General features: G+C 37.9%; 1 protein-coding gene across 1 annotated transcript; it reads left to right on the top strand.

The window, feature by feature from the left end:
- Positions 1-5,672: 5,672 nt before the first annotated feature.
- On the top strand, positions 5,673-14,397 carry LOC124863045 (extracellular serine/threonine protein kinase FAM20C-like). The gene is made up of 11 exons (XM_047357295.1): positions 5,673-5,922; positions 5,959-6,202; positions 6,864-7,042; positions 9,526-9,604; positions 9,701-9,793; positions 10,977-11,092; positions 11,230-11,410; positions 12,778-12,887; positions 12,987-13,068; positions 13,153-13,212; positions 14,139-14,397. The coding sequence occupies exons 1-11, from the start codon at positions 5,673-5,675 to the stop codon at positions 14,395-14,397; spliced, it is 1,653 nt and encodes a 550-aa protein (XP_047213251.1).
- The last annotated feature ends 468 nt before the right edge of the window (positions 14,398-14,865 follow it).

Here is a 14,865-nt window from a genome sequence, read left to right as displayed (position 1 = left end):
AAAAACCCACATTTTCAGCCTTAATTACAACCGTCCAGTTGCACTGACATCGTTGGTCACTAAAACGCTTTGAACATCAGGTCAGGGTTCACATTACATCACTCCTCCACCAAAGGTTTTGACCCCGCCAGTTTGCATAGAGCTCTAATAGATCCATGGAGGTTGCAGTAGCCACAGCCTTCCATGCTTCACTGTCCCATCTTGAACAGAGAGGGAGCTATGTGTGGCATTCAACACCATCATCCCCCATCCTGGTGGACACAGTGATGGACACTGGACTACCAAACTCCACCTGCATGTGGATCCACAGCTTCTTGTCAGGTCAGAGATACACATCGATTTTTGAACACAAGCTACAACTCTTTAACTAAATAAACAAGCATAATGTGTAAGTAATTTGATGGAAACAGTAATGTACAGCACAGGTAGTTACCACAAACATCAACTTATAAAGCTCTGATACAGAACACACATTTTTAGCCATGGCGCTAATATGCAAACATTTAGCTTAAATACTTCAAACTACATTTCATACAGCTTTTAATTTGGCACAATTTGCAAGTGGTGGTTGGTAGGAACCCTCAGATTTGGGGTTATTGTAAAATGCATAGGCAGCAAGGCAGTGTTTTGTCCTCAAAGTTGACGTGCAAGAAGCTGCAAAAATTGTCAAGGCTATCCATGAGCATAAGGAATGACAGATCATCACCAAAATCACAGCTCTTGTGAGGGTTTTCTGGTCTGCAGTGGTCATACATAGTGCATTACAGTTTGTTGTGTATAGGGCTGCAGACTGGTCAAGGTATCTAGGGCGGTGAGCATCAGAACTGGACCCCAGATCAGTAAAATAAGGTAGATTATGTTTATTTAAAGTCTTACACATAGCACTAAAACCTTTGGCAGGTAAAAGTGGGCACTAGCAGTGCTTACTATGATTTTGTGGAATAAATATATACTTTCATGCTTGGAATAGAAGTTTTTTTGGGAGGTCACATTTTTTTAAGTCAAAGATTTATTGACTTACACAAAATCTCACCCTTTTTTGAAATATGTAAAACCACTATGCTTCAATAATATAATCTTTTTCATTTAGCAGTGCAAAAACCTGATCAATATAGTAGTAAGATACATTTACATTCTTAATGATGTTCATTTACTACATCTTCAAAAGATAATTGTTCTCTTTGTCTGTGTCATTTACAATGTTAAAAGATGCCTTCATGTGATGAATCACTCACACAAGTTGCATATATTACCACTGTCTGTTCAAGCAAGCTTTAGAAACATCAGTTTAATCCACTGGGACCTGCTGCAACTTACAAAAAAAGCAAAAACATGATATGCAAAAGACAAACAATGTAATTAACAAGATCACTAAGCAATATTTTCATCCCTAGAAGAGAACAAGCACTAAAAGTTGGAAACATTGCTTTAAAGCAACAGCTAGAAACTCAACTGAGGTTTATTACAAAGGAGACGTCAGTTTCCAGAAATGATGGAAAGAGATTGTGTTCAGGGTATGAATATTTGATGTAATCTGAGCTGCTTCAGAATATTAATTCAATAGCCTGTGTGTTTCTGTTTGTGTGCACCTAAAAAATGTCTCGAAGGAGAATCCAAGCCACTTCTTCATTTTGATTCAGGTTTGAAGAGAAGCTTTTTGCATAAGGAAGTCATTTGCATTTAAGATAAAATGGTAAGATAAAAAGTTGAAGAGAAGAGATGGGAGTAACAGGAAAATAACAGAATGGTCACATCTTAAGGAAAGTCTTAGGTTTGAATTTTAGGTAGGTGTCCTTCTGCATGGAGTTTGCATGTTTTTTAGCCCATGCGTGGGTTCTCTCTTGGTACTCCTGCTTCCTCCCACAGCTCAGCATGTTTTGTTAATCAGTCTTTCTAAAGTGCTCTTAATAGGAAGTGTGTGGATGCATGGGTATGATGGACTGCCAACCTGTCCAGAATGTACCACACCTCTCTCCCAATGACCGCTGGAGATAAGCACCAGCCCTCATGACCCTGCAAGGGAAAGACGGTCTAGACATTGGATTACTTTTGGTTTTCTGTTCAGTGTTTCTCAGTTACATTGTGTAAAGTGTAAAGTGCACCCCAACTTTGCTAGCATTTCCCTTAAGTTGCCATTTTGCTGAAGCAGATGGGATATGTTTTTCTTACAAGGTGAAGATGTCATATAATTTGCATCCTCTACCTCAGCAGCCTGATCCTATCCTATTTCATTTAGTTGGAATCTTCACATCAGATACTAACTTCAGTGTTGTGTTTTCCACCTGAAAGAGTCGATCCCTCGTTTTGGGTCAGCCATTAAGGAGTTTCCCATATAATGGTTTTTCAACATATTTTCAGTGTCAAAGAGCTAAGAAGAACATCTGCCGGGTTAAAAAAAGATTAATAACAATAATAAAAAACTAAATGTAAAAAGATCAGACCTATTATTACTTGAGTTTTGTAGCCTTTAGGTGACAAAAGAACCAAGATATTGCACTAATAATGTTAAGTTTGAAGAAAGTGAGAGTCCCTGCTTAGTTTTTTTTTCTGTCAGTTAATGCTGAAACTGTGACCCTGCTTCTATATATGTGATAAAATTAAGCTTTTTACCATTTGGTGTTCTATCTATCTGGTGTTCAATTCAATTAAATTCAGAATCCATTTACAAAGCACAGATATACAACCTCAGCTGACCAAAGTGCTGCACAATAGTTACTGCATCATGGATAGAAATAGGGAATACAATTTAATTAATTATAAAATTATCCAAAAAATGACAATAAAAGTAAGATATACTCCATTTCAATTAAATAGCGATAATTTCCCAATTCTTGGATCAATAAAATACATCTTTCTTACTTTATTTCAGCTGGTGTTACAGGCCAGAGAAAAGAAATACGTTTTCAGTGCGGGTTTAGACTGACTTAAGGACTGAGAGGACCTGACAGACAAAGGGAGACTCTTCCACAGTCTGGTTGCTGCTATAGAGAAGGCTCTATCACCTCTGGACTTTAGCCTGGCTTTAGAAACAGCCAACAGAAGCTGGTGAGTTGACCTCAGGTCTCTAGGTGGAATATAATGCTGCAATAGCTCACTTATATAACACTTAAAGACAATAAAAAAAACCAGATTTTTTAGCTATGGAGAACCACAACAGCCCCTGAAAATTAGTGGCATTATATTTTTAACTTGATGATTTTTTCCCCTCAGGGCAAAATGTCTGGACACCGCTTCTCTAGAGTTGTCTGTCATCGCTGTGGACTTCACTTTGTCTCTGTCCAACAGCCTAAGGTTATTCTCTCCGCTGAAACCAAGATCACTATTTTTTCATCATCCTGGTGCTTAAAACACAGATACGCCTTCCATTTCATAAACTTGTGACGTATTTAGGGAATACAGGTAAAGTAGGTTTTCATTTATTTATACTTATACATTTCAGTTTTTTTAGGTTTTCTAGCTCACAATATGATGCGTTTTGCCCTTTAACCAATTTTACATCTACTATAAAAGCCTGACAATACATTAATATTTATTATATAAGACCTCTAAGTATGAACTACTACAGGTATTTAATCTGAAAGTGTCAAGATTTTAGAAAATCAGATGGTTAAAAGTTATTACAGGTTGATACCATGTGAAGAAGATACATTGTCAACCCTCTCTTGTCGAGCACCACTCTATAGGCAACCTACATTGATCAGATCAGTGTAACATCATCGTTATGGCCGGGCTACTGTGGTTGCCTTCTACCTAACTGTGGGTCGAGCTGACACAGGTCACTGCAACATGTCATTATCCTCTTTGCTGTTTGCACGGCACTGACCACACAATGACAAACATTCGAACACAGCTTTCCTGGGAAGGCATGGATCAAAGTATAGTTCTGTCTCATAGGGAAAAGAAGAGGAGAGGAACAGGGAGCGAGGTAGAAAAAAAAAAAAGGACTCGAGGGGAAAGAAATGTAAGTAATTCCTTTTTATTCATGTCTGCAGCTTCTCACAGGGAATCTGGAAGCAGAAAATTGCTCAATAATGTATTGATTTTTTCAGTAAACCTTTCTACCTTTGGTAGATGTAAATTACCATTTCTTTGTAACTTATATGAATATGGATGAAACCACGGATGTGCAAAAGGTCTCTGCACCTGTCTACGGTCTCTTTATCTGCCCTCAAAAGCAACTTTGCTGCAGGTCATGTGAGAAATGGGGAATCAACTAGAAGAACACAAACATTATTACAATTCACTCTATTGTGTTGGGTAATTACTGCAACTGTAAATCAGACTCTGAGCTCTTCATTGCCTCATTAAGAACAGCTCAACCAGACCCTGCACTAAATCTTATATGCGCTGTTTGATAGCTAACATGACCCTTACAAGTGGCTCCCAAACATGTTCAACAAACACCCCCACAGCAAATCTACCAAGTACCAAAAACTAACAGTTTAAAAGGGTAGCATATCATGATGTTGGCTTTTGTGTGTCTTTTACTCATTGGCAGGGTATAGTTAAATAATGACTTCAGTTTTTAAGAAAATTAACAGACTGAGGCCTTAATGTAAGAGTTCCAACTTCCAGAATCGAAGGTTTCTCACCAACCACGACCTCAAAATCCAGCATGGTCACCTTCATATAAATTGTTACAGTGTTTGAAAATACGAAATGCAGAGAAACTTGTTTTACTAACAGTGGACCGCCTGGTGACTGAACACATTACAGCAAATTCCACTGCTTTTTGAATGTGGAAACAAAACAGAGTTAAGTTGGTATTGATTCCTTAAGTAAATACAACAACGCTTAATTAGCTACCAGGGCTTGTTCCTGGTTCTCTGTTCAATTCTGTGAGTTAAAAAGCTTCAACTCTGCACTCTTCTTTTGAGAAACCTCTGATGAGGCAAAGAACAATTTACTTAAACAATTCATCTTTTTGGCCACTGGACCCAATTAGCTTTGCATCACATTTTTATTTACCTTGTAAATAAAAATCACCAGTGGTGATTGAGACCCATGCTCTCATACCATTTACCTTTTAAACATTGCAGTGCCAACTCAAATAGTTTGTGGGAAATGTGAGTCTGGTCTTCATTTCCTTTGTGGTCACCACTGATTTTGTCCTTTAAACTCTCCAATGGGTGCCATTTTTGCCCAGTCTTTCTTCTTCTGGAAAAATGAACGTTGTTGAATTCCTTTAGATCGCAGCAGGACATGTTACTTTTTGAGATCTTTTAGCCTACTGCATGTCAGACAAGTTCATTTTAGTCAGTCCTGGGTGAGCCTTGTGACATATAACCCCAGAAAAGTGGCTAATCACAGTAATTTCATAATTTTTCCAATGTGGGAAAATTACTTTTATACGTAGAACCAGAGGGGTTTGGATAGCTTTTTAACTCTTACTAAATAAACACATCAATGTGCATTTTGCATCTACTCAGGTTATCTTTGTCTGTTATTAAAATTTGTTTGATGTGCCAAAGCAATAGGTAAAAACAGAAAAAGTTTGTTTAAAGGGAAACACTATATCCAGCAATTAAAACTTTGGCAGAGACTAAAAGCACTTTCTCAATATCATTGTTTAATTTGAATGATAATCATTAATTTAATTCTTATGTTCGATTAACATGTTGACTGACCACTCATGAGGACTTCTTGGTCTTTTTTGTTTGCTTGCTGTCAGCATGGTGCGTCGGAACCTGGGACAATCCACTCGCTCAATCTACATGGGGCTGGCCTGCATATCCCTAACTCTCCATATTCTTATGGCCTTCTGTTGCCTCTTGGTCCTCCAGTCTGCCTGCATACTTTCTACTTCCTCCTCTTCCACGTCTTCCTCCGTTCCAAGGATAGATCCAGTCTCACATGCCTCCTCCTCATCTTCTGCTTCGTCTTCGTCAAATAAACAACAGACTAACCACCAAAACGGTGAACGTCAGAAGCCCAATGTTGGCACATTTGACCATAAAGGGAATATTTCATTAAATGAGGACGCTGAAAAGGAAAAGAAACTAATTGGAGCTGGAAAAATGATCGCAAATGAGAGGGGTCGCTCCAAGCTGAAGGAGCTCTTTAAACATTCATTGTACAACCTGCCACGTTCAGAACTGCAGCAATATGATTGGCTTCTGAAGTTGAAAACAGATGCAGAGGCAGAGGAGACAGAAAGTGAAGAAAAGGCAAAGGGGGACCCCATCACTAGCAGCAGTGACTGGTACGTAAAACAGATTAATAAAATACAAAAAGGGCGAGTGTACACAAATTCACTCCATTCTGACAAATCCAAACCAGGTTAATCTATGTCAGCTTTTGACTTCATCCAGACTAAAAACTGGCCTTTTATTAACATTAACAATATTAACATTGGATGTTTTAGATTAATTTAGAGATAACATGAGTTGTCCTATATGGAAAACGTGCACTATGGACAGAAAAATTTGTATGTGAAAGTAAGTGTTTCTGAGGGAATAAGACCTACTTCCAACATGTTACATCAACATTAAACTCATTGAAGTTCTACTTTTATATTCAAACATTGTACAGCTGAAGACAAATGTCCTCGTGGGAACATAATGTAATAATCTAATCATCTATGTTTCAAGATATTCCTTTCAGTGTTGTATTTTTGTATGTTTTTCTTAACTAAAAAAGCACTGAAGCCTGTAAATAAAGAAAACTGGGTGGGATTATTTTAATCAAACGCACAGTCAGTTTTCCTAATATCAGCCTTCTCACTGCGAGTTAGAGCCATTTACACCATCATTCACCCCTTAAAAAGTCATGCTAATAAAATCCATCCTCTAAATGTACCTGTGGGTTCTTCACTGCCTTATAAAAATCTTTCCTTATTTGTTGGAATAAATCTCATCATGTAGGCAAAGTACCAGTGAGGAGGAAGGCTATGATAAAGTCACTTGGACAAGAGAGAAGGAGACCCACCCTCCCTGGCTGCGGTTCCACCTGGGCATCTCTCGCTGGGAGCTATATGACAGGAAAGACCTCAACCTGGCCCAGCTGACTCATTATTTGGCAACGCAGCGTATCCTGGGAGCCGGTGAGTAAATGTAAGAGGCAGGCTGTAGACAACAGCTGAGAGGACAAATAGAAGGAAGGACAGGACCAGGAGGCTGAGTGAGAAAACAAAGCAGTTACCAGGAAGCATGCATGAGGAGAAAATGTGTTGTTGTTATTTGGCTCTCCTTATAATCTATTCATACAACCAAGCTTGTTAGGCTACTGGAAGTAGGCCAGAATATTCACTGAAGTGAACACAAAATTCTTTTAAGTATCTCATCTACACATTTACATGAGAAAACACATAAGATGGTAGATGAAAATCAAATGACACAGCATACCTGCACAGAGAGATATAACAGAACAAACCCTGGAGGATCACAGATGAGCACAGAGTTAAAGAGCAAACAATAAGGAGGCGAGTTTGGCAGTAATTAAGTTCTTGGAGGTCGGTGAAGGCTGTGGTGTGTAATATAAATTCATTACACACAGAGTGATGCATTCAAGTTGTTTATTTCTGCTAATAAAGATTATTATGGTTTATAGCTAACAAAAACTAAACCAATTAAATCAATTTAAATCTAATCTAAATTAATTTAAATTAATCAAAATTTATTTTCTTAGAAAATGTGGATATGTCATCAGGCAAGTAAAAAATAACTTTAAATGCAGAAATGTCAACCTAATGAACAATGTGTCCATATACGGTACAGCATTTGCACTTACTTGTTTGGGTCTCCTTTTGCATGAATTACTGCATCAGTGTGGCGTGGCATGGAGGCGATCAGTTCGTGGATCTGCTGACATGCTAAGACAGCCCAAGTTCAGAACAACAATTTTAATGCAAACGGTTCAACAATTTTAATGCAGCAGTGCTGAGGGTCCATCTGCATTGTTGATTCAGGTGTCGCTAATCTTCCTCTTGACAATACGCCATACATTCTCTGTGGGGTATAGGTCAGCAGGTGCCACGTCCTGCTGGAAAATCAAATCAGCATCTCCACAGAGTTGTACGATTTCCTGGTTGGCAGCTGTGCTGTCTTTGGATTTGATAAAACACAACAGGCCACGCGCAGTAGGTAACTTGGTTCCAACACTTGACCTATCGGATTATGTCCCTCTCCACTCCTCCTCTAAGCTATTTGACATTGATTTCCAAATAAAATGCCAAAATTCTTCTTTATCAGAAAAGAGGGCTTTGGGCCGCTTAGGAACAGTGAGGTACTTTTTGGTTAGCCCTGGTAAGAAGCTTCTGATGTTGAATCTGGTTTACGAGTGACTTAACACAAGGAATGTGACTAATGTAGCCCCTGTCCATGATATCTCTCTGTGTGGTGGCTCTTGAAGCTCAGATTTCATGGCTGTGTTATTTCATGGCTGTGTTATTTCATGGCTGTGTTATTTCATGGCTGTGTTATGGCCCACACATGGCTGTGTTACATAAGATTTCTGTAATAAAAATCCTTCTTTGGTCTTATGAGATATCAACATTTCCAGAGAAACTGAATTTTAGGTTTTCATTAGCCATAATTGTAATTGTAAGCCATAATTGTAAACATTGACAAAACAAATAGCTGCTTAAAACATATCACTCTATATTACATTAAACCAAATAATGAGTTTCAGTTTTTGAACACAAATATTGAAGTAAATTCACTTTTTCCAATATTATGACATTTGAGAATCGTATTTGATGGAATTATATCCATAAATCCTCATTTACTGTCTGCTCCCCTCCAGTCTTCAGCATGCTGCTGAATAAATAATGTATTGAAATGTATTGTTATTATTGATTTTACAGTGCAGGTTAATCACAAATCTTTGAAAGATACTGTCTTCTGTACTGTGACAATCCTATTTTCCATGGTTAACCCTTTAATCACGCCAGTACACATTTAAATATTTTCAAATGATGTTTTTGCGCAACTTGCTAAAACCACAGTCATAAAACTCCTTTTATTCTCAAAATTGAAAATGCCGACACATGTGAATCGTATTTAGTATGATTATCACATTGAATGACGTTAGACTGAAAGTGATCAGGTTTGTTGGGATCAAAACAACTAAATATAACAACAAAGAAAGAAGCAAAATCCCCTAAAAGGCAAAGTTCCATGGAGGCAAAACAAACACGTTAAAATTATTAAAATCATTTTTTAATTCCCTGCAGAGAGCAAAGGGCTTCCGTGCAGTCATTATTAAGGTTTGACATCAATAATGTGCAGCACGTGATTAAAACACTAGGTATTAACTCATAGTATCAGTTTCAAAAAGTATTTTATCCAGGTCTTTCTGCAGTGAGAAAATAGAACAGTTCAGTTATTCAATATTCCACCATGTGGAGAAACAGATACAATGCACCCTTAAGAAATCATCCATGTTCTCTCCTCAATATCATATATTTATGTCATATTAATGCGTGCAACATGTACTTTATTGTGGCATGAAAAAAAGATGAAAGAGAAGACCCTCTGGATCTTATTAATTATGGACTTCTGTGTCTGCTTGATGTTTATCTGTTAGTTCAGAAGAAAGGGGGCACCCAGCTGAAGCTGCTTGTATCGTTCCCAAACTATGGCCAAGCTCTGCTAAAACCCATGAGGTAGGATAGAATGTTCTGTCTGAAAACTGTAAAACTCAGTCGAAGATGGTTCATGTTTTATAAAACCATATTTTTGTGCCCATTTTTGTTACCCAGACAATCCAGGGATGCTGAGACAGATGTGAATCTGTTTTACTTCTCAGACTTTGAGAGACACAACGCAGAGATTGCTGCCTTCCATCTCGACAGGTAAAGATGATTATGTATACTGTCAGCGGGAAGTAGGTGACCCTCTGGGCAGAAAGACAACTCTGTAGCAAACAGTTCAAAACCAAGCAGTGTAAAAAAGTTTCTAATGAATCCACTATATATCCCTAGGATGGAAAAGTGCAATTTTCTATATATTTTACAAAATCCATGCAAAGAAACAATTGTTTATATATTGTATAACCCTCACCCCAATTACCACCACCCAAAAAATGTAATAAAATGTAACTGAAGCATTTTCTTTTTAAGTAGATCATATTTTTAAGAACTTGCAGAAAGTAATAGACAACTTCCTGTTTCCCTGGGGATATAGTTATGACGTATCACAGAAGTCCGCTTTTCAACCCAATCTTATTGAAAAAGATTCGAATTGAGCTCCATACATTTCATACATTCTAGTTGTAATAAAGCACAGTGAAATTCTGCTTCGTTTTTCTGTTTAAGGAATCCCAGCTGAAGCTTGCTTTGTGAACAATACAACCAGTGAAAGTGACAGGCCAAAATTCAGTGGAAGCAAAGGGGTTTCCTTACAGTCTAAAATGAACCTCAGACTAGTGGAGCATTTTACATATGTTGGAGCATGTTAAAGCAAATTGCATGAAGGAGGCTGATGGGAATGGAGCTATGAGTGAACTTGGACCATTGCACGTCAAGAGTTTAGATAGCTCACTGTCAGTCAGGGTTTCATCCAATTGGTTATTCTTTCTTTTGGAAAATGGACTGAGAGGATGTTATCAGCAACAGCAAGAGCCTAAAATTAGGTGGTTTTAGTTAACATTACTAAAAGACAATCAATGAACCTCAGCTGAATAAGAATAATGTTTATGATGCCAGGTTTTTTGGATTGTAAGAGTTGAAAACTATTTAATGTTACACATAAAGACAAGCATCAGGAAATCTGCAGACCTGAGACAAGATCAAGACATCATGAAAGTAGGTTATGCAGCTCGTCAACAAACCTGCCAAAGTTTCCTCACGGGTGATAGATCCCTGCCACAGACTATAGCAGTTATATTATGTATAACTGTGTTTACAACTATGTCATCGTGATTCTAATGTTCCAGTAAATAAAAACACAAAAAACATAAACTATTTATTTTTTAAGCTCTTTGGTTTCTATGTATTTTTCTTTGTTAGCTTTTAATTTTACCTTCCAATGTCTCAGAGTGATGGGCTTCAACAGGATCCCCCCGGTGGTCGGTCGACTCATCAACGTCACCACAGACATCAGAGAAACTACCACTGACGAGAGGCTATCCAGGACCTTCTTCACTTCCCCAGGTATGTAAGGGCATGCGCATATAAAAATCTGGATATACTGAGCCACAGATTTCCCCTGTGTGCTGCTCTTTCACGGAGTCACAGTAAATATTATTGTCTGATTTTGCTGAAATCTCAATGTCTGTGGTTCATTTCAGCTGGGAATGTGTGTTTCTACGGCCAGTGCGAGTACTACTGCTCAACAGAGCACCCGGTTTGTGGTAGGCCTGATGTTCTGGAGGTTTCCCTGGCTACCATGCTACCTGACCTCAGCCTCGCTCCTCGTAGGTCTTGGAGATCCCCGTGGAGACGGTCCTACAGTCGCACAAAGCTGGCACAGTGGGTAGCCTTCTTAGGTCAGGTTCAGAAATACATGGCGTTCAAATTAGATTAGTCATGTTTTTCTGAATAAGACTTTTATGCTTGATCAGGGTTTGCAGAAATCCTTTTTGTTAACTCCACAGTTAGTAGATAGAGTGCCTTGCAAAGATATTTGTGACCCTTCAATTCTTCAATTTTATTCTTATCTAATAGAACAACACAAAGCAGTGCCTAACTGTGGAAGGGTTTCTATGGTTTTCCAAAAAATTTACCAACAAAAATTTTAAATGTAAGGAGAGCATTTATTTTTAGCCCCCCAGACTCTATACTTTGCAGAACGAGTTTTCTAACAAACATCTGACATCTTCACAGCTTGATTTATACTGAGATTAAATATCACACAGGTGCATTCTTGTTTATTTATTTTTAGAAAGACAACTGGTTGCAGTGGATTTTATTTATGGTATCAGAGTATGCTGGGGTTGACTATAAGTCCACAACATAATCTTATTCTTATAAAAACATATTTTATTGTGCTACTACATCACATTCTTTCCCTTGGTGTTGGTCTACCACTTAAACTCCTAACAAAATACATTAAGGCTTCTGGTTGAAATATGACAAAATGTGCAAAAGTTCACGGTATATGAATATTTTTGAAAGGTACTGTATTTGTGTGTCAGTAAAATATCCTGCCACAGGCATATCTTATTTGGGTTGCCTTGACATTTATACTACAAATTCTCAAATATTACAAAGCTGTTTTAAAGCTGTTGTTTTTTTGTTAATGCACGAATATACGTAATTTGTACATCAAAAAATAGAACAGCAGAGAAACATAACTGGCGCTATCCTGTCTTGCATGGACCATGATTGTTTAAAGAATCATGAGTCTACACTGACACCCAGTGGTGAAAGAGGGAACCACCAGGTAACTCATTCAGTGACTGTTTGGAGTGCATTCTTTAAAACGAGTATTCCTAATGCAGGGATGCCCAAGTCCAGTCCTCATGTGGTGTTATCCTGCAGGTGTTAGATACATCCCTTATCCCAACACACCTGAATCGAATGGCTGTGAATGATATCAAGATGTCATTCAGCTTTACAGGGGCCTGGCAATTAGCCAATCATTTGATGGTGTGTTGGACCAGTTACATAAAAACGTTTATGATGACAATATTCTATTATTAAACTGATCGAGACATTAAAGAACACCAACACCACAGCGTTAGGTTCATAGTGTTGTATGTCAAGGCTGTTGGGACATTTTAAGAGCATAGGATTTTGTCAAAGAACGCTGAAAAATACACCTGCTGTTTTTATATTTGTACGTTTTAATTGTACAGATAATAACATAATCACATAATCCCACCTGTTGCCCCCAGGTGGGAAAAGGACCCCGCTTACTGTGACACAGTGAAGACGACGCCTCCTTACAACTGTGGTACCAGACTGGTGGATCTCATAGATATGGCTGTGCTGGACTTTCTCATGAGTTTGTTTATTTTTTAATACTAAATCTGTGAAATGCGTCCAACCTATTAATGTAACTCTGAAGGGAAAAAAAAATATTCCTGATGTTTCTCTTTGGAAGGCAACATGGACCGACATCACTATGAGACATTTGAGGATTTTGGCAATGAGACGTTTCTCCTTCACCTGGACAATGGACGAGCGTGAGTATCATCTTTAAAATGATCTCCGTTCCACTCTGGTTTTTTAACAGTTCTTTTTATTTTTAGTTTCTAATTATTTTTCAGATTTGGGCGGCACTCTCAGGACGAGCCTTCTATTCTAGCACCTTTGGCACAGTGTTGCAGGTAAATCCAATAAAAAAAAAGGAAATTCATTTGTAATTACACAGTGGTGTGAAAAGCATTTGGAGATTATGGATTACAGATTTCTTCTGTTTTTGCTTTTTTGCAACAGTTAAATTAAGCAGAAAAACTCCCAAAGTGTTACATCATGAATCAACTGTGATCACCTATTTTTTGAAAGCTTAGTTCCATTTTCACCAGCCACACTTTACTGCCTAACCTCCAGATTTGAAATACCGCTTAAATAGAACCTGTCTGACAACATGAAGTAGACTAAAAGTAAACGAATGAGAAAAAAGTGGAACTTCTTGGAAAGTGCGCGTCCTCTTACATTTGGCATAAAACACAGTATTAAAGAATATCAAACCCACAGTCAAACATAGTGGTGGTAGTGTATTGGTCTGGTGCTGCATTGCCTCTTCAGGAAAGAGGCTTAAAAAAAGAAATATTAAGGTTTTACAGTGGTCTAGACATAGTCCAGTTTTATATTTAATTGAAATGCTGTGGCGTGTTCCTCAACGGGCCTTTCCTGCTTAAAAGACATCTGATGTGGCTGAATTAAAACAATTCTGAGTGGGCCAAGGCTCCTCCAGAGTGTGGTCAAGAACTCATTATCAGTTATCACAAACACTTGATGACAGATGTTGCTACCAAGACTGACCCAACCAGTTATAAGATTTATGGCACAATTCATTTTTCATGGAGAGCCAGGTTGGTTTGGATACGTTTTTTTTCCCTTTATAAATAAAATACTCTTTGGAAAACAGCTTTTTGTATTTACTCTGATTAACTTTCACATTAAAATTTGTTGATGATCTGAAACATTAAAGTGTGATAAAAACAGCAAAAACAAGAGAAATTCTTAAGGGATTTAATATTTTTTCAAGATTTTAACTGGTTTTGCTTCACCTTCTGCTTCTTTTCCATAGAATCCGTCGCTCCACTCTCCTCCGCCTGCGGCTCTTGTCCCACCCTGACTTTCGTTTGAGTGATGTCATGCGGGAATCGTTGGCCCAGGATCCTCTGACAGCCATGGCCCCCCTTCTCTCAGAACCACACCTGTCTGCTTTGGACCGACGCCTAGAAACCATCTTGGGGGTTGTTCAGACATGCCAGGACAGGAATGAGGATGTTGTTTATAATGATTTGGATCAATATGACTATCAACAGCTTGAGGACAATCCATGACAGTAAATTATTTATTTTGTACTTTTAGTATATTTTGTCTCTTCTTTTTTTTTTTTTTTTTAACTAGTAGATCTTGTGCATGTTCAAAATATTCAGGACTGAAGTAAGAGAGAAGATGCTCTAAGGTTCCTTTCATTCCTTTGATTCTATCACAACAGTGTCCTTATGGGCCCAATTAGCTCTACTACTTTAAGCATTTTCATGAATAACGAAGAGATAATAATTAAACAGCGACTTGAACTAAAACATTGATTTAATCACTTTAAAAACAAATGAACAAGAAACACGATTATTCTTCATTTGAGCCAATTTGTTTACTGTCGTCATCAATTGACAATCCTGTTTCTTAATAGTTTGGCTTCTGTTGTGCCTGAAAGTCTTTAAAGGTATTTTGGCTGTAAAATACACAATCAGCAGCCACTTTATTAGCTAAATCTTGACAGTACCGGTTTGGCCGTCCTTTATCGC

The sequence above is a fragment of the Girardinichthys multiradiatus genome, chromosome X (genome assembly GCF_021462225.1).
Source record: "Girardinichthys multiradiatus isolate DD_20200921_A chromosome X, DD_fGirMul_XY1, whole genome shotgun sequence".
NCBI classification, from domain to species: domain Eukaryota; kingdom Metazoa; phylum Chordata; class Actinopteri; order Cyprinodontiformes; family Goodeidae; genus Girardinichthys; species Girardinichthys multiradiatus.
This window is presented reverse-complemented; position numbering and strand designations above follow the sequence as displayed.

Excerpts from the sequence above, each read along its gene's own strand:
- LOC124863045 (XM_047357295.1), top strand. The coding sequence starts at position 5,673 with ATGGTGCGTCGGAACCTGGGACAATCCACTCGCTCAATCTACATGGGG. Across the intron at positions 9,605-9,700 it reads GCTCTGCTAAAACCCATGAG|ACAATCCAGGGATGCTGAGA; the intron begins GTAGGATAGAAT and ends TTTGTTACCCAG. Across the intron at positions 13,069-13,152 it reads CACCTGGACAATGGACGAGC|ATTTGGGCGGCACTCTCAGG; the intron begins GTGAGTATCATC and ends ATTATTTTTCAG.